This window comes from Triturus cristatus, chromosome 3_2 (genome assembly GCF_964204655.1).
Source record: "Triturus cristatus chromosome 3_2, aTriCri1.1, whole genome shotgun sequence".
Lineage (NCBI taxonomy): Eukaryota > Metazoa > Chordata > Amphibia > Caudata > Salamandridae > Triturus > Triturus cristatus.
This window is the reverse complement of record NC_140584.1, coordinates 109,341,706-109,368,347: the sequence shown is the minus strand read 5'-3', so window position 1 is coordinate 109,368,347 and position 26,642 is coordinate 109,341,706. Positions and strand designations below refer to the sequence as shown.

The following is a 26,642-nucleotide window of genomic DNA, read 5'->3' as shown; positions in this document are numbered from 1 at the left end:
TATTCATTGTGTTATTTTTAGCTCTATTCTATGCCTCAGAGACCTCCATTTGCCTTGAAAAACAGTCAGGGTTAAAGAACAGAAGCATGTAGGTAGTTATAGAGAATGGAAGGTGGGGGCTACAAGGTGAAAATGTAATATTCTTCAGTTGGTACTAATTGCATATTATTGTGAGGGTGCAGTGCTCATTGGTGTAGCAGGTGCAGTGGCACCAGGGACCCGATACCTGAAAAACCTACTGAACCCTCATTATTGCTGTACATTAAAATCCAAGCAGCATGCAGTTGGTCCATTTCTGTTTTTTTGCACTAGAGCCCATGAAACGCTGGCTACCGTACAGCATTATTGCTTTTTTTCAGAGAGCCCCAGGTGGAGCTTGCGTTCATCAACAATCTCGGATATTAGGGGATGAAACCACCATTGTATGGAAGGCAGCGGATCGATGTTTCCAATGCTTGCTTTAAGCACCCTTGGTCGCCTTGCTTGACACTATACCAAGGAAAGGGCAGACTCTCTCGTCAGACACTATATGTTTCTTCTATATAAAAAGCAACTTTGCTAATGGGTGGGAGTCCTCAAACCTCTCCTAAAAATAGGGCTCATCTGCTGGGACTCATCTCTGGTAGTCACTTCCAGAGCAGAATCGATATTCCAAATAGCACCTGCATGCACAAGGAGTTTGGATAACTCCGCATTTCTTAATAATTTCGAAAAAACTGTCCGTATGTAACAGGTGGACACCCTGACATTCCTCTAAATTCCATTGCATGCTAACATGTCGAACAACTAGAGCGTGAAAAGCTGAGACACTGGTAAGTAGTGTTGACCCAACAACAAAATCAAATAGACACACACAGTGCCTCTCGCTCACACACACACCCACAGACCAGAGTGCGCCATCACAGTCAAGCAAATACTCAGAGGCATGCACACACTCAACAACTACACACAGGTGCAGAAACAAACGCACTGAGCCAGGCGCACCCAGTCGGGCTTAAACTTAATGAGACATGCCAAGGGAGAAACAAACCAGCACACACATGCAGATCCTGATACAAACAGGGGCAAACGCGTGCACATAATCAGTCATGCACACAGAGAAAATAGCACACCAGACACAGTGTTCCTCAAATACACCACAGGCACCAAGTTACAGAGACAGATACAAAACACTCACATAGGACAATGCTTAAAGGTCGAAGCACAAAGAACTTATGAGTATGGCAAGTAGTCCGACAGTAACACTCTTTGGCGTACTCTTACGTGCCTTGGTGAACCAACCCCCAAACATACAGCACTATTATATTCGTAAAAGCGCAACGAGGCCAAAGTCATTTCTATTTGTTCTAAATGTGTATGAATAGTTCTTGAATGTTCCCGCATAAGATGTTTTTGGGCCAAATCAGAGACTCCTGCAGGAGTATGTAAAAGATTACTACCAGAGTATTAAATAACATACTCATAAATACCTTGGTGACTCTGCTCCACAGCGTCATCACACACAAGAAGACACACACAGGAATTACGAAAAAACTGTTGCGAGAATTTCCCTACGGATATTTGCATTTTTCATGCACTGCGCTGGCCAGCTCTCAAACACAAAAGAGATGTTATTGTCAACGTATTTTTGTTATTAATATTTGCATCTATGTCTCTACTCATCTATCATATAAGAGTGAAAGGGCATAACACGACAGAAAAACTATGATAAAAACACCGCACACACTGTTGCGGCAACACACACAAGTTCGCGCCCATATATGCCAGGGCAGAAACAGACCTTCGCACGCAGAAATGCCTGACAGACTACACACGCCGCGCTGTGGCGTAACGACAGGCAGAGGAAGGCTACCCCAGCACACGACCCCAAGCAGCAGGTGCAGGGCAGGTAAAGCGCGCCAGTTCATCGCGTCACAGGGGCAGGGGGAGACGAGGGGCGGCGGGGCCACCCGGCACTCACCCTGGCTGTTCTCGATGACTTCCTTCTGGCACATGTCCTGCACGTTCACCGTGCAGTTCACGATGAACTCGGGGGACGAGCAGTCGTTGTTCAGCTGGAACTCCTCGCACTGGTAGCACTGGATCTGCAGAGCGCAGCCTGCAAAGAAACACAAAGCCCGGCTCAGGTCCTCGCGCCTCAGCAGACCCCTAGGCATCCTCTGACACGGGCAGATCACACTGTCCTTTGTTGGGACAGTCCGTTTCCATCTAGCCAAACACTCGGACTGCTCTTAGATTCAATTTTATATATACGGGGGGGTTTGTAAGATGCATTGTTTCTTCTTCGCGGTTCCTCAACATCACAAGCACTGCGGGGCAATGCACGGTCACCCACGGAGTAACTTATCTCATTTACCCACGAGGCTGCAGGATCGCGCAGGTAATAGAAGCTCGCGGACATTAGAACCATGCTTACGACCAGGGCATGTCAATGCGCGAGGCGGTGTTCTAGACCCGAATATTTGAGACAGCGGGTCACAGGTTAAACACGCGCGCACATACAGCTGACAGCCAATAATAAAACAAGGAATTGCCGCACGCGCGCATCGTTCAAGAAGCCATTAGCGTAATGGGTTAACCAGCCTGCTTAAGCATCTCCGAGCCTCGGTGCTTTCCAGCGCTGCCTTATCCCAGCCAACAGGGTTTACTTAACTACTAATTACAGATGATTTAATTACTATTTTGGCATGCACAATTACATCTGTAAGGCATACTCCAGCCTTCCCTCTATCATGCAAAGCAGGCGCCTGCCTCTTAGCAGACGCACGTTAAACTGAAACACTTCAGGCTGCTAAGAAACCGTGAAGAGCTGGCGGGGACTTCTCAGCGAGCTGTTTCTGCTCCCCGGGGCTGGGGAATTCTAACATTTCTGTGTTCATTGCGCGTAATATTTACCGCTCCCTAATGCGCTTTTTTCTGCGCGGTATTACCGCGCGTAATATTACCGCAGGCTTGCGAGTTTTTTAAGCAACCATTATCTACACTACATATAAGGAACGCGCCGACTGGAAAGATGTTTGAATATTGCGCTCGGTTCTGTGCTTTGGCTATTGATCTCATGCCAGTACTGACAGTCTGCGGAAGCCCTGCTGGTTGCCACCGGTTGCCTTTGGGAATATTACTAATGCTAGTGGGCAGACGACCAGGAGCATCGTGCGTGCTGAGTGACAACCTGCTCCTCAGAAGTGCCTTGGATTTTAGGGACATGAGGGGGATATGTAGTTCTTACCCGTAGCCAGAAGTGATGCCCAGAAAGTTGTGCAGACGAGGAGGAGCCTCATCCTCCCGCGACAGCAGCAGGGGAGACCATGGGAAGCGGCAGGGAAGGGGGTTCAGCGCAGCGGCTCCATGCCAGTGCTCCCGGGCACCGTGTGCCGCGCGCCCGGGACTGTAGCGAAGTGAGGCGAGGAGGACCTGCTGCTCTCAACTCCTGGAAGCCCCCCTCCCCTCACTCCCCGGCCCTTGGCACGTGACTCCCAGGGGGCGGGGACTGGGGCTCCCGCAGGGAGGGGGGCTGAAGGGTAAGGCAAGGGGCACCTGCACACAGCGAGCCAAGTGTCACCGCACCCAGGAGCTGACAACCCGTCCCAGAGCACCCATCCACGGGATGGAAGGCGGGAAATTCAAGAGACACGCACCGTCACCGAGTCACATTCCCTCAGAGCGAGATGCTGCATCTTAGCGTCAGGAAGAAAGTTACAGTTCATAAAGGAAAAGGAGAAAAACTAAAGCACGCTTATTCAACAATGAAGATTACCAGTAAGTAGTGGATCACATTTTCCCTACACCACCAAATCCATTGTTTTCAGTTCCACTGAAATACTACACAAAAGGTAAACATGGTGCATTTCATGCCCTTATTTCACCCTTGCTCTATGTAGTTGTCTCATATTTCCCAAAATATTGTGAAGAAATATTTTCCAGTGAGAATGTTCCACATTGTGTAAACTGAACTGCTTCAAAGCACCCTAACATTGTCTCACTGAGGTGACGAAACCTAAGCCCCTCCCCCAAGGTAAGTTAACGGGGCCTCGCGCTGTAGGGGATGCAGGAGCCCTTGTTACCCCCCCCCCCCCCTCTCCCTGGAGCTGCACTGAAGGGGTGGAGCCACATCTTCAGTTTCTCACAGTGACAGGGTTAACATCTGCCCTCACTCGCCTGTCTTCCTCATTCTGCCTCTTATTTCATACCTACCCTTTCTCTCTCCCCCTTTCTCTTCTTCCACACACACACTTCATTATCACTTTTCACTTTCAAACACTGATCTGTTTGTGTTATCTCCCGCTCTTATCTTCCACTGGTCGTCTCTTCCCTTTCCCACGTTTGGTCTCTCACTTTCTCCCTCTGTCCCAGCTTTTCCCCACCTCTCACTTGTAAGCCCTGTCTATCGCAGTGCTTAATTTCTCTGTTCTCATCAGGAGTTGTCATACAAAAAGAAGAAAACTATGGTCTCTAAAGCACATATCTAAATCAGCTAGAAAATACAAATGTAGAATGAAAAAGTTTTCAGGAAAACAACGGAATCCCATCACCCACCGAGGTGGCTTGCTTCATCATTTGGGATATCCACTCCACTGCGTGCCCTTATTGGATCAAGAGGCTGCAGACTTCTCAAAAGTAGAAGGGAGTTTTGAAAAAAGTTTTGTCAGTGCGATATCAAAAAATGAGGAGCTCATAAGACTATTGAGAAGGGTGATGGTTGCTGTGCTTGTGGTGTGATAATGTGAGAAAACAAGTGATGTTAAAATTGACTAACAGGATACTGACCGACTTTAATTAATGTTACCCTGATGCCAAAACTAAAAACAGTGCAAATACAGTTTAAAAGAATAAGGTGCCTATCACGATCCGGTAAAAACCGGGTACGAACCGTCGGACGGAGCATATTCTCCGTCCGACGCGTACCCGGTCGTCAAAATTTACAAACAAGGAATTACGAATCGCACGGGTACACCATTACCGTACGATTCGTAAAAAAGCCCGACCGAACAAAAAACACCTACCAATGCGATCCGGGAAAGCGACGACCTGACGTCGGGACGCTCGCAGCCAGCCATTCACGACCCAGGAATCACGATTCGCACCGACGTCACCCCGCACGGTGAATATTTTGCGGCAGCCAAAAACTGCCGGGAAATCAGGACGACGCGAACAAGGACCACCAGTACGCGACGGACAGACGACGACGCGAACAAGGAGGACCAGTACGCGACGGACAGACATGGACCCGAACCTACGAGTCATCCCTGCCCTCATAGCAGTACACCTCCTCTACAGGTTACGACGCAGACGCCGCAGAAGGTCAGAATAACTAAGGGAGGGGGGAAAGTGGGGTGGGGTGGGGGTGGCACGACCAGGGCAGGCCACAAAACAACCACATAAGTCACACACCACACATGGCCTGGACATACCTGACTCCCATGCCCTGGTCACCACGAGGGGGTGGGGGCGTGTCCTGATAAGCCAGCGACCGCCACAACGGAAGTCCGTCACCACGCGAACCGGCAACACAACCAGACAGGTACGTCCCGTACCCACGCCTGAAGAGCGTGGGTACCAGTCGGACCACGCCCACACACGTCACCCCAACAATGGCGGGACGGATCGCACCCACGTGGCAAAGGCCTGGGTACGGGCCGCACAAACATCACATAGCGTGGGGACGGATATGTACGGACCCTACCCCCACCCCGTATGCAAGGAGCGTACCCCCCAGCCCAACAGTGTAAGTACGACTCGAACCCCCACCCACGAATGCAAGGAGCGTACCCCCCAGCCCAACAGTGTAAGTACGACCCGTACCCCCACCCGCGGACGTACGGAGCGTACCCCCACCCCAACAGTGTAAGTTCGACCCGTACCCCCACCCGCGTATGCATGCAGCGTACCCCCCATGCCAACAGTGAAAGTACGACCCGTACCCCCACCCGCGAATGCAAGGAGCGTACCCCCCATGCCAACAGTGTAAGTACGACTCGAACCCCCACCCACGAATGCAAGGAGCGTACCCCCCAGCCCAACAGTGTAAGTACGACCCGTACCCCCACCCGCGAATGCAAGGAGCGTACCCCCCAGCCCAACAGTGTAAGTACGACCCGAACCCCCACCTGCGAATGCAAGGAGCGTACCCCCCATGCCAACAGTGTAAGTACGACTCGAACCCCCACCCACGAATGCAAGGAGCGTACCCCCCAGCCCAACAGTGTCAGTACGACCCGTACCCCCACCCGCGGACGTACGGAGCGTACCCCCCATGCCAACAGTGTAAGTACGACTCGAACCCCCACCCGCGAATGCAAGGAGCGTACCCCCCAGCCCAACAGTGTCAGTACGACCCGTACCCCCACCCGCGGACGTACGGAGCGTACCCCCCATGCCAACAGTGTAAGTACGACTCGAACCCCCACCCGCGAATGCAAGGAGCGTACCCCCCAGCCCAACAGTGTAAGTACGACCCGTACCCCCACCCGCGAATGCAAGGAGCGTACCCCCCAGCCCAACAGTGTAAGTACGACCCGTACCCCCACCCGCGGACGTACGGAGCGTACCCCCACCCCAACAGTGTAAGTTCGACCCGTACCCCCACCCGCGTATGCATGCAGCGTACCCCCCATGCCAACAGTGAAAGTACGACCCGTACCCCCACCCGCGAATGCAAGGAGCGTACCCCCCATGCCAACAGTGTAAGTACGACTCGAACCCCCACCCACGAATGCAAGGAGCGTACCCCCCAGCCCAACAGTGTAAGTACGACCCGTACCCCCACCCGCGAATGCAAGGAGCGTACCCCCCATGCCAACAGTGTAAGTACGACTCGAACCCCCACCCGCGAATGCAAGGAGCGTACCCCCCAGCCCAACAGTGTCAGTACGACCCGTACCCCCACCCGCGGACGTACGGAGCGTACCCCCACCACACCAGTGTCAGTAGACTCGTACCCTCACCTCGAATGCATTGTGCGTACCCCCACCGTGTATGTGCCAAGCGCACATATCCTGAAATCGGAGGCGTGTGTGCAGAGTCCACCCAGCAGTGCCCTGAGACAGGAGGGGTGGGTGTGGAGTCCTCCCAGCAGTGCCCTGAGACAGGAGGGGTGGGTGTGGAGTCCTCCCAGCAGTGCCCTGAGACAGGAGGGGTGGGTGTGGAGTCCTCCCAGCAGTGCCCTGAGACAGGAGGGGTGGGTGTGGAGTCCTCCCAGCAGTGCCCTGAGACAGGAGGGGTGGGTGTGGAGTCCTCCCAGCAGTGCCCTGAGACAGGAGGGGTGGGTGTGGAGTCCTCCCAGCAGTGCCCTGAGACAGGAGGGGTGGGTGTGGAGTCCTCCCAGCAGTGCCCTGATACAGGAGGGGTGTAACACATGTGTGTGAGGCCAGAATTATCCACATGCATACTGGCTACAAGGGAACATGTCCCCATGAACTCATGTCAACAGACTCCACACACAAGTACAGTGATCACCAAGGATGCCACGATTGTCGCAGGTGGAGACATGGCCCTGCATGCATGGCCAAAGTAGAAGGGCTCCGTCACACACACAGCTCATGTAGACACAGCTCTGCGCTAAACATTGGGAACACCCTGCAGGGAAGAAAGCTGGGTACACAGAGGAAGGAATACACCCTGGGACAAGTGCACCATGCAGTAACTGCTTACATGAACAAAGAAAGTTAGCCAACACCTTGTGATGGCACACAGATCACAGGGTCCCACCAATGAGCAGTACACTACTACACATCCCACACACCCAAACCCTTACACACCACCCAAAACCATGTAGCAGCCCCACCAACACCAATACCAGCATAGCAGTAGTGTGATAATGAAAACAAAATTAAGCTTTATTCAGCATGAGCACAATGTCCGTGGATCGCAGGCAGTTCAATCTTCACAAAGCCCATAGGGCAGTCAATGATTCTCAGCTGGATGGGGGACACAGTGGGATGCGTGTCCCCTACATTGCCTGCACAGTCAAATGGCATCGTCTTCCACACTGGTGAGGGCATCAGGGGGGGGGGAAGCAAAAGGCACCGCAGGGACATCAGGGCAAAGGGGCTGCGTTGTGGGTGCAGGGATGGAGGACTCCACCACAGGGGGTTGGTCAGTGCCAAAGGCGGAGGCCAGGATGGCACTACACACCTTTGCAAGGTCCTCCAGGGAGTCCCCTGCACCCGAAGGGACCTCAGGCCCCAAGGAGGGGGGGGGGGGTCAGAGGGATGGGTCGCAGCGCCACCGGGGGAGGGTGGAGACAGGGGGGGAGACTCAACCACCCTGACCGGGGACCTCCTTGACCGCTTGCGTGGTGGTGTAACTGTGGGGCTCAGGGACAGAGCGGCCATGAAGGTGTCCTTGGGGGAGATGTGGCCAGGAGAGCTGAGGGGAGGGGATTTGGAGGGAGTGGACTGGGTGGAATGCGGACTCCCACTATGGCTGCGTGTCACACGTTTGCCCCCCGACCCAGTGGGTGTGCCTACCTCACCCTGTGTGTGCGTGTCAGGAGGAGTGCGGTGGACCTTCCCTGCTGGTGTGGTGCCCGTGTCCGTTGATGTGGGTGCATGCCGACGTCTGGGTGTACGTGTGACAGGCATGGGAGTGGGAAGTGTGGATGGGGCAGGGGTAGGTGGGGAGAGGTCGCGCTGCAGGAGACCCACTGCTGCAGTCAGTGTGGAGTCGATGGACCTCAGCAAGTTGCGTTGGTCAGCCTGCGATGAATGAATGCCCTCCAAGAAAGCCTCGATGTTGGTGAGGGTTTTGCCGTGGGCATGGAGGACATTAAGGATCGCAGCCTGACCAACCTGCAGTTGCCGCTGGATGTCCACAGACTCTGCATTGGCGGCAGCAGTGGAGACAGGGGCAGGGGGTGCGGTGCCTGGCAGGAAGGAGACATGCTGTGACCGGGCACGCTGGGAAGGGACACGAGCAAGTGGGAGGCGGCTGGTGGAAACTGAGGGGGCGGTGCGAGGTGTTGTTTCGCTGTCAGCTGCTGGTGCAGCCTCCGCCCACTCGGAGACATCGTCCCCGGACCTGTCAGCTTCGTAGTCTGATGTGCCAGTCGACAGGTCCTCGGCCACACTCTCCTCCGCCTCTGTACCACTCGATGTGCCAGACCCGATGTCACGGCTGGCACTGGTGCTCGGTCCCTCCGCCTGGTCTGTGTCCATGTCTCCCTCCGTGTCCCCCGACGATGCTGTGGGCAGGGTGGAGAGACAGAAATAATCAGACATCTGTACACATCTGTCACATGAGTCCAATCCACATAGGTAACATTGCATGGCCTGAAAAGGAAGATCCCTAACATCTACTGAACAGGGTACCGATGTAGGGCATGAAACACACAGTTGGTTGAGCCACCATGCCACTGAAATACCATGGAGAGCATGAGACAATAGCTAAACACAGGAAAAGGAGTCTGACATAGCACCCAGGCCCTGGGGACAATCCAGCACTGCATCTGCACCACACAGCGTTGGCGAAAATACCGATGACCAGGGACCATATCCATGAACTTGAGACACATGCTGCATAGGTAATGCTGAAAACATGCACAACATGACTCTGTCACTGCACATTGCGTGTGTGTCCAGACACATCACACACTGCCCAGACCCAGCAAGTGGTAATCAGGATTTAACACATAGGCATTGCCCGCCCCAACAAGACCCTACACGAGGCAAATTGTTGAGACACAGGTGGCACCAACATCTCATAGTCTGGGTGATACACACAGGGGCAGCCAAAAAGCGAGATTGAACGCCAAACAGCCAAGGTGCGCCTGTACAAATAATGTGGTACCAGTGCCCATCCTCAGATGAGTATAGCAAGACACACAGGCACTGGCAACTGTGAGTATGAAGAAGGACAATCAGGTCAGGCTGCACAGTGAACACCTGTACAAAATTGCACGTCTATATACATGGTGACAGGGGACAATGGCAGAGAGCACAACTTACGCTGTAGACACTGACAGTGGCCACGTTTATGATGACACATACACCACTGAGGAAAAGGTGCCCCAGGGGACATTAGTGGGCACGCAACTACATGCTACTGAATGGTAATGACTGCAACACACGTCACCATCCCTGCACTATGTGTATCGCACACTCATGCACATCATGTCACAGGCCACTACATGGGACATGCGCGCTGTAAGGCATGACACATGAGAGACCAACTCCCATGTCTGGAGTCAGCATCAGTGCCAACTGATATGGAACCCACATGCAGTGAACTTGACAGTGCACAGGCAATGTCCCACAACCTGTTACACACCACCCGCACACATGATGCTACAGACATTGTTCCCGTGGACAAAGCGCCAGCCTACATTACCCTGTGAAGGAGTGACTACACACAGACCAGGGAACACATTGCAAGGAGGGGAAGGGTGGCAGGGGCACAGCGCTATACTGGGGCAAACAGGATCTGCACAGCACCTTTAAACCCTGCCAGTGAATTCATGCTACTGTGCCCTTACAAATGCCGGTGACACACAACAAACACACATGTACCTACCCCCTTCCGGCTGCTGCATCGCCTGTAAGCGCCTCTCCAGGTCTGGAAAGACCACCGGCAGCACACGCCTGTGGAGGTGGCTCAGACGGCGGCGGCCGCGGTTCTTGTGGCTCTCAGGTGAGTCCCCCAGCAGGAGCCGTGCAATCCTCCGCGTCCAGCACCGGATATCCTGCCAGCATTTCCTCACCTGGGCCAGGCTCCGCCTCCGACCATCCACACGCCTCACGGCACTGACGGCGGTCAGCCAGATCTGCTCCTTGGCAGTGGCGCCTACCTGTGAGGAAGAACAAGTGACACCACATCAATACACCAGCCACATGTCACAGAGAGACATATGGGTACAAATTAGCTGGTTACAACACGGCATGTCATGCAGCCAACGCATTGCACCTTTGTCATAGGGACATCATCCCCTGGTGAGGGGAAAAAGCACTACGTGCCACAGTGTGTACACAGGTGGAATGATGGCAATGTCACAATCAATGATCAAGGCTCACACTGTGCATCACACCCACCCCTCCTGTCTCAGGGCACTGCTGTGAGTGATAGGCACACACCCCTCCTGTCTCAGGGCACTGCTGGGAGCACTCTGTACCCACCCCTCCTGTCTCAGGGCACTGCTGGGAGCACTCTGTACCCACCCCTCCTGTCTCAGGGCACTGCTGGGAGCACTCTGTACCCACCCCTCCTGTCTCAGGGCACTGCTGTTAGTGATAGGCCCCCACCCCTCCTGTCTCAGGGCACTGCTGGGAGCACTCTGTACCCACCCCTCCTGTCTCAGGGCACTGCTGGGAGCACTCTGTACCCACCCCTCCTGTCTCAGGGCACTGCTGGGAGCACTCTGTACCCACCCCTCCTGTCTCAGGGCACTGCTGGGAGCACTCTGTACCCACCCCTCCTGTCTCAGGGCACTGCTGTTAGTGATAGGCACACACCCCTCCTGTCTCAGGGCACTGCTGGGAGCACTCTGTACCCACCCCTCCTGTCTCAGGGCACTGCTGGGAGCACTCTGTACCCACCCCTCCTGTCTCAGGGCACTGCTGTTAGTGATAGGCCCCCACCCCTCCTGTCTCAGGGCACTGCTGGGAGACATCAGGCACCCCCCTCCTGGGACCCCCCCGACAGTACATGGCATGTGTGTTACACCTGGACGCAATGGCAGAAGTCACAGTCACAACATAGGGACAGTCTGTGGCAGTGGCCTATGCACTCACCTGATACCCTGGTCGCCCATACAGCATGGGGTACTGTGGGAGGATCACATCCAGCAGAGCCATGTTCTCCTCCAGGGTGAATGGCTGTGTCCTCTCCACAGCCCTTGACATGGTTCCAGAGAATCAGTAGCAGCAGCTGGGTCGACGAATGCAAAGATGTGCAGGCAAGTGCTCCCTCATGGGACCTGGCTGCCTTATATGTGCCCTTCTGCCCAGTCTCATGCACAGGAGTACAGAGAGATTGGTCACTCACATTTGCATCCTATGTTTCCACCAATCCCTACAAACCTAGCAGTCTGTGTGTTCTCTATCGGTTTCATTCTCCTGCATGATGTCAGCCCCACAAACACATTGCAACAAAGTAGACAAATTCCAACTGACTTCTGCTGTGCACCTTCCAGAACAATTTCGAATTTTGAACTTGGTCTCCATGACAACCAGCATGCATGTAGGCCTTAATACTTGTCCCCTATGTAATTTGGAGCATCACACACAGGTACGGTGCGTGTGGGGGCCCTAGGGCACCCCAAATGCATGGCAACGGCCCGTACATGCATGCCTACCCTCTCCATCACTATGGGTCTGCACGCGTATGCGTACCCGTAGTGGTACGGACCGTACACTCGCATCTACGCTCACTATCACTATGGGTCTGCACGCGTATGCGTACTCGTAGTGATAGTGAGCGTAGATGCGAGTGTACGGTCCGTACCACTACGGGTACGCATACGCGTGCAGACCCATAGTGATAGTGAGCGTAGATGCGAGTGTACGGTCCGTACCACTACGGGTACGCATACGCGTGCAGACCCATAGTGATAGTGAGCATAGATGCGAGTGTACGGTCCGTACCACTACGGGTACGCATACGCGTGCAGACCCATAGTGATAGAGAGCGTAGATGCGAGTGTACGGCCCTATCACTATGGGTCTGCACGCGTATGCGTACCCGTAGTGGTACGGACCGTACACTCGCATCTACGCTCACTATCACTATGGGTCTGCACGCGTATGCGTACCCGTAGTGGTACGGACCGTACACTCGCATCTACGCTCACTATCACTATGGGTCTGCACGCGTATGCGTACCCGTAGTGGTACGGACCGTACACTCGCATCTACGCTCACTATCACTACGAGTACGCATACGCGTGCAGACCCATAGTGATAGTGAGCGTAGATGCGAGTGTACGGTCCGTACCACTACGGGTACGCATACGCGTGCAGACCCATAGTGATAGAGAGCGTAGATGCGAGTGTACGGTCCGTACCACTACGGGTACGCATACGCGTGCAGACCCATAGTGATAGAGAGCGTAGATGCGAGTGTATGGTCCGTACCACTACGGGTACGCATACGCGTGCAGACCCATAGTGATAGAGAGCGTAGATGCGAGTGTACGGCCCTATCACTATGGGTCTGCACGCGTATGCGTACCCGTAGTGGTACGGACCGTACACTCGCATCTACGCTCACTATCACTATGGGTCTGCACGCGTATGCGTACCCGTAGTGGTACGGACCGTACACTCGCATCTACGCTCACTATCACTATGGGTCTGCACGCGTATGCGTACCCGTAGTGGTACGGACCGTACACTCGCATCTACGCTCACTATCACTACGAGTACGCATACGCGTGCAGACCCATAGTGATAGTGAGCGTAGATGCGAGTGTACGGTCCGTACCACTACGGGTACGCATACGCGTGCAGACCCATAGTGATAGAGAGCGTAGATGCGAGTGTACGGTCCGTACCACTACGGGTACGCATACGAGTGCAGACCCATAGTGATAGAGAGCGTAGATGCGAGTGTACGGTCCGTACCACTACGGGTACGCATACGCGTGCAGACCCATAGTGATAGAGAGCGTAGATGCGAGTGTACGGCCCTATCACTATGGGTCTGCACGCGTATGCGTACCCGTAGTGGTACGGACCGTACACTCGCATCTACGCTCACTATCACTATGGGTCTGCACGCGTATGCGTACCCGTAGTGGTACGGACCGTACACTTGCATCTACGCTCGCCATCACGATGGGTACACATACGGCAGCACTCCCACAGTGATTTGGGAACATGCACAGGCCCTCTCAGCAGCAGTACGGTGGATTTTACACATCACTGTGGTGATAGGCGACACACATGTAGGAATAGGGCGGACATACTTGTCCATGGATGGACATACTTGTCCAGGAATGGACATCAAGGCATCGTCTGTGCATTACCACATGTGTGGGGCACAGGTGTCACAGGCTGTGATGTGGAACATGCCTCCTGAGTGGAGAAGGCACCAGATGTATGATGAGATGTGTACATGTGTACTGTGTGAGGGTGCAATGTGTGCCAGGCATGCCCTTGACTCCTTTGACATGTGTGCATGTGGGACTGCGCACTTGGGGTGAGCGTCACTGGAATGGCACCGACACCAACACACGGAAGTGTCCCATGATGCCAGGTACAGGGGTCATGACACATGACTTATCACTACCCACAGTGCACAATGTGACTATGCCATATATGTGTCCGGGATTTACATCAGGTTGATGTTGTAGCACCCTCAAAAGCTGCAGCCGTTGCAGCAACCAACATGTGGCTGTGTGTAGATTGTCATTGCACACTGTTCCCAACACCATGCCACATGTGTTCTCGGATGTGAGGTGCACATGTATGCAAGGGACACGGAGTAGCGTGACAAGGCCATGTCAGCAAACTCACAAGGAATGTGTGGTGAGTCATGACATGTGCACCTTCATGGCAAGGTGTGTGGGCTGGACTAGTGTAATGTCATGTGACCTGTGGCTCAAGTGTTCCGCTGCCAGTCTCTGCAATCGGCATCACACTACTGCTGATGTGTGGGTGTATGTCACTCCTGTCTTGCGTCGGGCAGTGCACTTGCACTGGGACACAGCTATTTCCATGGCGTGGCATGGGGAGGTTCTCAATCACCGTGTGTAGCTGGGTCTTGGAAGGAGTGTCACCTTGCATCCATACGTGTCCTGGGCATGTAGCACATGCCTGACTCCCTATGTGGCATGTGTGTATTGCCAGATTTACATGTGCTCAGAAGACATGAGTTGTTCTCGTAGTGCACTCACTCTTCCTTGTCACTTCCAAATTACTGCAGAGCGCCTCCTGTTGCCCGAAGAATTCCAGACTTGGCCACCATGCAGGAGAATGACAGGATCCGGCTCTACCGCTTCACCCAACCGTTGATTCTGGAGCTGACGGCGAGACTGGCACCACACCTGCAACCGCAGCACAGGTATCCTACGGCACTGACACCCCAGCTGAAGGTAATGGCTGCCCTACATTTCCTTGCCACGGGTACCTTCCAAAATACCATAGCTCATGTTGGTGGCATGTCCCAGAGCATGTTCAGCGGTGTGCTGCATGATTTCTTGGAGGCCATGTTGATTCACCTGGATGACTTCATCAAGTTCCCAACCCCTGAACAGATGACTGAGGTCAAGCGTGGTTTCTATGCCCTGGGAGGGATGCCCCATGTCATTGGGTCCATAGATGGGACACATGTAGGTTTGGTACCACCACACGCACGGGAGGTGGCGTACCGCAATCGGAAGCACTACCACTCCATCAATGCCCTTGTGGTGTGTCTGTCCAACATGGTGATTTCACATGTCTGTGCTCGTTTCCCAGGATCAGCACACGATGCCTACATCATGAGGCGTAGCGGGATGCCTGATATGATGATGCAGCTGCGCAACGAACGAGCATGTGTTGTTGGTGGGTACAGTCTGTCTGTCCTGTATTCTGTTTGGCCGAGCAGCACTACCGCTTCGCCAGTTCTAACGATATCCATGTGCTTTCCATTTAGGGGACGCTGGCTATCCCAACATGCCTTGGCTGCTGACACCTCTCCGCAACCCCATCACGCCGGCCCAGCTCCGCTACAACACCGCCCATGGCCGGACAAGGCGAGTGATAGAGAGGACGTTTGGCATGCTGAAGAGCCGATTCCGGTGCCTCCACAAGACCGGCGGCGCACTCCCATATGCCCCGGCAAAGGTTTGCAAGATCTTCATGGTCTGCTGCATGCTGCACAACATGGCAGTTGAAAGAGCTGTGCCACTCATCCTGAATCAACATGACGAGGAACATCCACCCGTGGAGGACGAAGGGCTTGGCAATGGGGCTAGTGATGTGGAGGATGTGGAGCCGCAAGAGGACATCCGGACTCGGCTCATACGCGACTTCTTTGCTTAGTGGTGAGTACCAGTGTCTGAGTGTGCACGCCTTGGTCCCCGTGTGGCATGTGTTGTGATGCGTGTCTCCACCTGCATGTATGGCACGTGAGTCAGAGGTGTGCGTGGGTGTGTCACTGGAGTGATGGTGGCAGTGATGGTAGTATTTCCCCACTCATAATTGTGACCTAGCATTTTTTCATCCATACATGTGTCGAGTCAATGCACATGCAAGTGGCTGTGCTCTGTGTGGCTGACTTCTTGTGTGTCTCTCTTCCCCAGGTACCTGCGCATGCCGTCTTCTGGTTGCATTGTTGTGGCACTGCTATTCCTCATGGACATGGCATCGTGGGCTGACTCAGCGTTACAGGCACGGACACGTTTGGAAGTCTCCATGGGGTAAGGGATGCATCTGGGGTGTATTGGGTGTGGCAGTTGTTCACGATGTGTGCACACTGGCCAGGTCGGTGTTTGGTTCCTCTGCAGACATGTGGCATCCCCATGGGACACAACATGCAGCTGGGTACACCTGAATAGATGGGCTGCCTGGTTGTCAGTCATCAGTGATGGGATAGTGGATTGTGATGAAGGCATCAATGTGTGTGACACTGCCCTCGGACACATACGGTTAACATTGTCTTGACATGGCGTGGGACTTCCACATCAGCGGATGTATGGTGTATGGCAGTCTCTCCGTGAGCAGCTGTGGGTATTTAGCTGTTAGCCGACACTTGTGTGCCAGTTCCATGGCTATCACGCATTTGTGCTGCAGAAGGGGGGTGCCAGTGTTTGAGCCACATGTTACTCCACATGATGTGTTCATGTGTACTTCAAGTTGCCTCTGCAATCCCAAAAACATGACTATTAAAGGTGTCCCTATGCCTCCAAGGTGCCTCTGCTCCGTCAATGCTGGTGTGTTGGCACGGTGCATCCTGCATGTCTGGCATGGTATTCCCAGATTGTGGCTATGTGTCAATGTGTCGAGTAGCAATATGCAAGCTGTGTGTGTGTGCTGAGACTGTGTATTGGGCATGATGTCCATGACTGTGTGGGTATTGTGACATGTGCCATCCCCATGCATCCAACGTTGTCCAGGCCCCCATTCTCTGCATCCACCGGACTCAAGCTTGCAGGACATGGTTCTGCCACCTGTCTACACGTACCTGGGTGCCCCCCAGGACACGGGCCAGGTTCCCTGACCTCTGCGCATGACTGTTGCTATACTCAATGTGTCTGTCAGCACGGTTGTTCGGCCACCCCCTCAGCTGGTTCTGACCATCACGGGTGTGTATGGTGCTCCATGTCTGTCTTGCCTAATAAACTGTGACCCATGTGTCCTGTGCCAGACTCAGGCCCCAGGGTGTGGATGGTTGAAGTGAACAGATGACTCAGGCATGTTTAGACTGTACAAGACACATGTTAGGTAATAATGCTACCAGCAGGCATCTACTCTTAATAGTGTGATTTATTATGGGGGGGGGGGGGGACAAAGTGAGGGGCTTTCCGGGATTAGGGAATCCAAAGTTCAGTAGGGGAGTTGGTGTCCTTGCCATTGGAAATCCTCAGAGTCCATGCCACAGTCTTTGTCAACATTGGTCAGCCAGTGACCAGCAGGGCCATGTGGCAGAGAATGTCTCTTGATGCTGTGATGCTGTTGCTCCAGTGGGCCAGGTGCCAGGCCAGGTGTCCTGGGAGATGGTGATGTAGCAGCCACCCTCACGGTCCTTTCCGTGGACGACCCGGCTTCCTGCGGGGAACCTCAGCAGCAGGCCGTGACGACGTCTGGGATGCTCCGTTGGATGTTTCCTCCTCCTCCTCATGATCCCTCCCTGTGGGTGGTGATGTTCTCCGCCTTCTGGCACAGGGAGGGTCGGCCATGGTGTCGGCCATCCGACGGAGTTCAGCGTGAATCCCCTGGGACGCCGTCACTTGCTCAGCCTGTCTGTCCTCCATCCTCCGTTGGTGTAGCTGTAGACAGGCTATTAGCTCCGCATGTTGCTGGGCCTGCTGGACCTTGATCCCCTCGAGGACGGACACAACCTGGGCCATGCCCGTGGTGTCCTGCCGGTATGAGTCCAGGATGTTACGGACATGTGAAAATACCGGATCCCCAGCCAACTGGTCAGGCTCGCGCCTCCGCCGTCCTCCACTCCCACCACCCCTGCCCACTTGCGTCTGGCCTGCACTTGTGGGCACATCGGGTCTCCGGGACCCCTGAGGGGTGGCATTGGCGTTGTCGCCTGCCTCCTCCTGGGTGCCCGGGACACCGTGTTCCTCCTGGCGAGCCTGGCTGCATTGTGGTGTTGGGGCAGGGATCCTGGGTGTCTCCTGGGATGTGGCAGGAGTGGGGGTGGTGGTTGGCACGGTTGTACCTGACGCAGGTGCTGCAGGTGGTTGGACACCAGAGGGGCCAGGTCGGTCGGGGTCGTCCGCAGAGTGGTGAGAGTGGTCGCTGCCGGTGGGATCGGTCTCCTGCAGATCCGGGTCCTGTGAGTGTTCCCCCCCAGTGTTGGGGGGTGCAGCACGACGTTGACCTGTGTGTGAGAGAGAAAATGTTAATTTGGATCCATGCAACATCCATGTTTCATCCGTTACAAAGTTGGCACATTTCCTCTTGGAATTAGGATCTGTCTTGCATTCCACTCACAGTGCACTTGTGCATGTGTGTGTCCCTTGGGCACCAATTTGGCCCCTTTAACTATGTGTGGCACAGTCTTACTTGCTGCGTCAAGTGTGACTGCAGTCAGCAGTGGAGTGTGCATGTGTGCCGAGCTATGCATTTGCGCCTTCCTTGTAGCACTGTACATGTGCACATGGAGTGGATCCACACACTCATATGATGCAGGTGGCTGTCCTTGTGCTCGTGTACAGGTTGTGACATGGCCCTGCGTTTTGCCATGATGAAGAGGGGGGGTTCTGGCACTGGCCACCCTTGTCTACATGCACGCAGTCCACCTGCTGACGAGCAGACATTCCCACACACCACAGGACTGATTTGCTCTCCCTGTGTCTCCCTCCTTCTCTGTCCCCCTCTCCCTCCCTCTGTGTCCCCCTCTCCCTCCCTCTGTGTCCCCCTCTCCCTCCCTCTGTGTCCCCCTCTCCCTCCCTCTCTGTCCCCCTCTCCCTCCCTCTCTGTCCCCCTCTCCCTCCCTCTGTGTGTCAGCCTCCTCCCTCTGTCCATCTTCCTGTGTCTCCCTCCCTCTCTGTCCCCCTCTCCCTCCCTCTCTGTCCCCCTCTCCCTCCCTCTCTGTCCCCCTCTCCCTCCCTCTCTGTCCCCCTCTCCCTCCCTCTCTGTCCCCCTCTCCCTCCCTCTCTGTCCCCCTCTCCCTCCCTCTGTGTCCCCCCTCCCTCCCTCTCTGTCCCCCTCTCCCTCCCTCTGTGTGTCAGCCTCCTCCCTCTGTCCATCTTCCTGTGTCTCCCTCCCTCTCTGTCCCCCTCTCCCTCCCTCTGTGTCCCCCTCTCCCTCCCTCTCTGTCCCCCTCTCCCTCCCTCTCTGTCCCCCTCTCCCTCCCTCTGTGTCCCCCTCTCCCTCCCTCTCGGTCCCCCTCTCCCTCCCTCTGTGTGTCAGCCTCCTCCCTCTGTCCATCTTCCTGTGTCTCCCTCCCTCTCTGTCCCCCTCTCCCTCCCTCTGTGTCCCCCTCTCCCTCCCTCTCTGTCTCCCTCTCCCTCCCTCTCTGTCCCCCTCTCCCTCCCTCTGTGTCCCCCCTCCCTCCCTCTCTGTCCCCCTCTCCCTCCCTCTGTGTGTCAGCCTCCTCCCTCTGTCCATCTTCCTGTGTCTCCCTCCCTCTCTGTCCCCCTCTCCCTCCCTCTCGGTCCCCCTCTCCCTCCCTCTCTGTCCCCCTCTCCCTCCCTCTCTGTCCCCCTCTCCCTCCCTCTGTGTCCCCCTCTCCCTCCCTCTCGGTCCCCCTCTCCCTCCCTCTGTGTGTCAGCCTCCTCCCTCTGTCCATCTTCCTGTGTCTCCCTCCCTCTCGGTCCCCCTCTCCCTCCCTCTGTGTGTCAGCCTCCTCCCTCTGTCCATCTTCCTGTGTCTCCCTCCCTCTCTGTCCCCCTCTCCCTCCCTCTCTGTCCCCCTCTCCCTCCCTCTGTGTGTCAGCCTCCTCCCTCTGTCCGTCTCCCTCCCTCTCAGTCCCCCTCTCCCTCCCTCTGTGTCCCCCTCTCCCTCCCTCCGTGTGTCACCCTCTGTCACCTTGGCCCAGCTTCCTGGGCACACACTGTTAGCAGATCTTTGAGTGGCCCTTGGCCTGTTGATGTGAGTTTGTTTCTGATCTCCAGGCACCCATTTTGTCTGCTGTGTGTCTGTGCGCTGCTGCTGTGGTGGTGTGTGCTGCCACTCTTTCACACTGTTGGCTGTTCATTAGCTGCTGGCATGTGCAAAACAGTGCCTTCACCCCCATGTGTTGATGCAAGGCATCCGCCATTTGCTGGCAAGTCATTCCTGTGTTGGGACACAGTGTTTGTCTGGCTGTGACCTAGGCCATATGGGCAGAGGGCATTGTTGTCTGCTTTGGAGTCGCACTATGTGATTCTTGGTGCCCAGCCTCCCGACATCCGGGTTACCGTGTCATATGTTGTTGTCTTCTGTGGCCTGTGACTTGACATTGTCCAGCTGGGTGCATGGGGCATGGTGGCAGCAGTGGCATGTGCCTGCTCATGGAGTGTGGTTGAGTAATGCGATGGCTTGTGGTGGTTGCGTGCCTGTTATTAATTTTGGTTGTGGTTGCAGTTCCCCCCATGTGAGGTGCGTTGTTTGTGTACTCACCCGGGTCTCGGAGTCCTTCTACTCCTTCAACTGCCTCCACCGGCAGTATGGCCATCACCCTCTCCTCCCAGGGATGGTACTGTACGGGTCTGCGGGAGGGCCCTCCTCCGGTGGCGTTGGCCTGGTCGTGTTCCTCCTGTCTCTTGGCTCTGACCCTCCTCCGCAGATCGTACCACCTGTTCTGGCAATCCTGCTTGGTCCTCCTGGTGTCCGCAACAGCATTCACAGCATCGACGATGGTCTGCCACATGGCTGTTTTGGCTGCCTGGCTGGTGCTTCTGACCAATGTTCCAAAGATCTGTGGCTCGACTCTGAGGATTTGATCAACAAGGACCTCCAACTCTCGGTGACTGAACTTTGGATTCTTGGTAGTGGGCATGGTGAGGGGTGTGGGTGGGGATGGTGTGGGTGTGGGGGGTGTGTGGATGTTGGGGGGGGTGTGGATGGTTGTGTGTGTGTGTGAATGTGATGAGAGGGTGTTTGTGAGGGTGGTCGTGTGAAGGTGTGCAAGTGTAAGATGTGGTGTCGCTTGTAGTCTGGTTCTGTGGTGTCTGGCAGCAGTGGGTCTGTTGCAAAGGCTCATGGTTTGTGTGTGTGGGCCCTTTTTATTGGTCCATGGGTGGGTGTGGCAGTGTTTGAATTTTGGGTGGGTGTGTTATAAGGAGTGGTGGTGTATTGGGCCTCTGTTTGTTTTTGACAGTTGCAGGTCAGTGATTGTGTCATTTTAGTGGTTCTTGGCCATGTTTAGTGGCTGTGTGCCTTTCGAATGGTGTATTGTTGAGTTGTTTTGTTTTGTCCTTGTTGTGTACGTGCGTTTTGAGCGTGTGTACGGTGTGTACATGGGCCATTTGGTTGTACGATTTGGTCCTTGTGTGTGGCTTTGTACGACTCGTACATGCGGTTGTGATGTTGGGGCATGGGGTGCGCTCCGTACTTAGGAGGTTGTGTTGGGGGTGCGCCAGGAACGTACTGGGGTGGGGGTACGACTGGAACGTACTGGGGTGTGGGTAGACGGGGCTATGACACGTCCTGGGGTGGGGGTGTGGCTCGCACGTACTGGGGTGTAGGTACACGGGGGGTACGACACGTACAGGGGGGGGGGGTACATGGACGGTGGTACGACACGTACTGGGGTGGGGGTACGACTGGAACGTACTGGGGTGTACATAGACGGTGGTACGACACGTACAGGGGTGGGGGGGTGTACATAGACGGTGGTACGACACGTACAGGGGTGGGGGGGTGTACATTGACGGTGGTACGACACGTACTGGGGTGGGGGGGTGTACATTGACGGTGGTACGACACGTACTGGGGTGGGGGTACGACTGGAACGTACTGGGGTGTAGGTACACGGTGGTACGACACGTACTGGGGTGGGGGTACTACTGGAACGTACTGGGGTGTACATAGACGGTGGTACGACACGTACAGGGGTGGGGGGGTGTACATTGACGGTGGTACGACACGTACTGGGGTGGGGGTACGACTGGAACGTACTGGGGTGTACATAGACGGTGGTACGACACGTACAGGGGTGGGGGGGTGTACATTGACGGTGGTACGACACGTACTGGGGTGGGGGTACGACTGGAACGTACTGGGGTGTAGGTAGACGGGGCTATGACACGTCCTGGGGTGGGGGTGTGGCTCGCACGTACTGGGGTGTAGGTACACGGGGGGTACGACACGTACAGGGGGGGTGTACATGGACGGTGGTACGACACGTACTGGGGTGGGGGTACAACTGGAACGTACTGGGGTGTACATAGACGGTGGTACGACACGTACAGGGGTGGGGGGGTGTACATTGACGGTGGTACGACACGTACTGGGGTGGGGGTACGACTGGAACGTACTGGGGTGTAGGTAGACGGGGCTATGACACGTCCTGGGGTGGGGGTGTGGCTCGCACGTACTGGGGTGTAGGTACACGGGGGGTAACTGGAACGTACTGGGGTGTACATAGACGGTGGTACGACACGTACAGGGGTGGGGGGGTGTACATTGACGGTGGTACGACACGTACTGGGGTGGGGGGGTGTACATTGACGGTGGTACGACACGTACTGGGGTGGGGGTACGACTGGAACGTACTGGGGTGTACCTAGACGGGTGGGGGTATACATACACGGGGGGTACGTGTCGGACGTACGGGGGCTGGGGGGAGTGTTGGGCGCGTATGCGGGCACATGTCTCCATGGTTGCTATAGGTGTTCGGTGCGGACGGTGTTTTTTCCATACGGTTGTCGGCTCGGACGCACGGGATGGATCGTGATTCCTCGGTCGGACTTGGATTTTTACGTTTGTAAGGTAAATCGTCCGAGGACGTGTCGGACACATTTTCCGACCCGAGGACGTGTGGGGAATGATTCCCGGTGCGGTTCGTATGGACTTTTTACCATGCGAATCGTGATTGCCAGTTCATACGGCACTTGTACGATTCGTACGGTAAAAAGACCCGATACGAGTCGCACGGGGGTATTTTTTACCGGATCGTGATCGGCACCTAACTGTAGTAAGTCCATAAGGAGAAGGTCTACATGTTTCAGCTCTCGGATCAATTGACCTGGGCTTTCGTCAGGACCTATATAGATGAATAATGCTACTGCAAAACAGTGAATCAACAAAAATGTGCGTAAGTCTCAATCTAAAGCTGTAGGTTCTATACAACCTGCCAAATCCTGTGAATTCCAAATGTAGTAAATAACAGGAAGAGTGGACTCATACCTGAAATAAAATAAAACAGAAACAATATTCCAGCTTAGCATATCTCATAATCAAAATGTATAACTGCTGACAAAGAAAAACAACATAGATAGTCTACGTTGGTAATTGTTAGAAATCATTACCTCAAGGTATATGTTGTGAACAAATATACTGAAAATATTAATATGGATTTTTTTTTGCACTTACCCATGTTTGTACGGGTGTGCACCTCACCTCACCTGGCTTCCCCTCAGGGAATGAGGCCCCGCTCTAATGTAGGGGTACAAACTGTGAAAACCACATATTAAGGTCAAAAATACTTAAAAAGTGGAGTACCTAACACTTGTACAATTAGTCGCGTTGATCTGTCCTAACAAATGGCTCTCATCAGGAGGCCATTGCAGCTTGCATTACACAGTGCCCCTGCAAGTGCTGCCAATGATAGTAACAACAGGACCACTATCACACTCCTACAAGTGTGACAATCCGGACTATTCCAACCCCCCCCCCCACCCTGAGCTATAAGAATGGCTTGGGTGGCAGAAAGTAGTCATTCTTAATGTTTATTGAATTGATAATTAACTGATGTTGTGGTTTAACTGTTGTTGTGGTCATCTCTAAATTAGCAAGACAGCGCCACCTTGTGGAAGACTGTCACAAGTGCCAGTGTTGACAATTAAGTGCTGATGCTGACCACCAGAAACCACAGCTGAAATTAAGCATTGGTCCCTCTCCTGACTCTCTGCCTGCCGCCCTTCTCCGATCTCTCTCTCATTTAGTTGTCCTTTACACTCCTGTCTATTAATACATTCTCTACCTCTTTGTTGTATTCTATCTATTGCATATTTCTATGTCTGCCTTTACCCACTCAATGCCTTTCTAGTGGAATGCTTCAGCACTGTGATGTACTACGGAATGTTGGGTGCTGATTGAAGATAAGCCACAGTTATGATGGGGCTGAGCTGCCTGCTGGCTGCTCCTGGTGGGGCTTATTCCAGGCTACTTAAATACTTACAATAAATCTTCATGAAATACCTCAACCAGTCTGGACTACATTACTACATCTTTTTGGCGACGAGTTGATCTTACCTACGTTGGCAACTAATGGAATTCAAGTTTCAAGAAGGCAACTAAAGAAGTCAAGTTTCAAGAAGGCAAGAGATTCAAACCTCATCAAATATCAAGCAAAGACTCTGGCTTCAGAGCCCCACCAGTGACCATCACACCGGTCGCCCCAACCTGCGCATGCCAGATTCTTTTTCAATATTTCATCAACAACTTCAATTTCAAAGAATATTTTCACTTTTTTCAACTATCCAACTATATTAAGAGGGAAGGTAAAAGCAGAGATTTATTTCTACAATCTATGCTGTATTTTCAACTGCTGTGGATGTGCCAGATCCCACTTCACAAGCTTGTCTCAATTAATGGGTTTTTCAATCACCGCACAAAAACATTGTGGGTCTATGGATGGTCTGCCTTCAAGCGTCGTTCTATATCATAGCAATCCCTGTGCGCTTTATTCAACTTCAAGTGGCCACATCCTCTCTATCTGAGTCATGTGTCTACATCTATGTCAACTGTGTGGAATCTACAATTTACATGCATCTGGTAAAATATTCAAGACTCAAGGAACATTTACATTCATTAAGCTGTGGTATCTACAAACAAGTAATTCAACGCCCAGCGGATGCCCAGAAACTTCAGGTACCTACAGAGTAACGTGGTAAAATATTCGAGACTCAAGGAACTTTGTTGTGTTCTCCTCATCCAGCACAAACTATCTTTCTCTATGTTTGTAGCGGTAATTATGACTGTGTTATTTCAATGGCATGAAGTGAGGTGTTGCTATTTTGCCTCTTCGATCTACTGTGTCACCAGCAGCTTTCAAAATGGCACCATATAATCTGCGTGGGATGTTCAAACTGGTTTTATGGAACTCTATTCTGGTTTCTAGCAGTGCTCTGTGGTGTTTTTCCTTGAGTTTATTTACATTTTGTACAATCTGCTTTTGGAAAGACAAGTTTGTGTCTCCATGTGATTCATATACACCAACCTGCCGTGTTGGTTGATGTACACTTGTCGTTTTTTTTGGATGGAGTCTACAGGTTTGGCCGGCGCGATTTGTCAATACATGGGTGTTTGCGGTTGGAAATGCACAGTTTATTCAGCGCGAGCCACCCATTCAAATTATCTTCAAGTTGGCTCCAGCGTGCTCCAGCGCGCGCATCTTACCTCCGTCATTGTTTCCTTAGGTTCCTTCATGACATTTTCGTTAGCTGCTTATAGACGCTTTGCTGCCAAAACGTGATGCGAGCCTCTCCGCTGAACGTCAAAAACGTGCCGCCATCTTGGGAAACTGCGTTTCAGTGTAGTTTATATCTCCTTGCCAACCGTGTGTGGTTTCTTTTCAATAAAGTTTATCTGTTGTTGAGAATCACTTGCAACGACGTGGGCGAGGGATGAAGCCTGTTTTCACCGTGTGGTTTCTGTCTTCTGTAGTTGGAGTCACAATACGTCAGCCTGCGGTGGAAAGTGACAGTTCCAAGGAATTATTCCGTGGTGAGATGGTGAGACTTCTATTGCCAATTTCTTCTGGTGCATTCACATTTGGCTCTATCGCTTATGTCATTGAACTGTTTTCTATTTTTTGCGCCAACCAAAAGTTTTTAACTAGCCCTTATTGTATCCGTGGGGCATACCTGTGCTTTTCTTCACTCCGGTGACAGGCACACCATGTTTTAAGACTGCCTGTTTGTTTTCTTGTGTACAGCATTTGGTTTGTCTTGTTGTTTACTTCATTTTCTGAGCACACAGGTGGTTCATTCAAGTTTTCAAGTACATTATTTTATTATGGCATGTCTTCATGAATATGCTCATTTTCAATTCAAATTCTCAATTTTCCTCTAGTTTTTCAATTTGTGCATGGAAAGTTTCCTGTACAGAGTTGCATGGTTAACTTTAACATGCGTGCAGCATTTCCTGTAGGAATTGCACATATCAATTTATCTACTCAATTATCAATGTATACGCATGCGTCCAGTATTTCTTGGTAAGAAATGTGTATCTCTATCGATTTATCAATTTGCATGTGTTCTAGTTGTTTTCAAAAGGGCAACATTTCAATGTTTATCAATGTATATGCATGCATCCAGTATTTCTGGGTAAGAAATGTGTTTCTCTATCGATTCATCAATTTGCATGTATTCTAGTTGTTTTCAAAGGGAAACATTTCAATGG

The 26,642-nt window shown here is 53.3% G+C and overlaps 1 protein-coding gene across 1 annotated transcript in view; it reads right to left on the bottom strand.

Moving 5' to 3' along the window:
• Positions 1-3,448, bottom strand: part of LYPD1 (LY6/PLAUR domain containing 1) — a 161,514-nt gene extending 158,066 nt beyond the window's left edge. Inside the window, exons 1-2 of the mRNA XM_085647332.1 lie at positions 3,230-3,448; positions 1,961-2,098 (exon numbers count right to left, since the gene is read on the bottom strand). Of these exons, the coding sequence (XP_085503458.1) occupies positions 1,961-2,098; positions 3,230-3,281 (190 nt within the window). The 5' untranslated portion in view covers positions 3,282-3,448. The remainder of the gene's footprint in view (positions 1-1,960; positions 2,099-3,229) is intronic.
• Positions 3,449-26,642: the final 23,194 nt, after the last annotated feature.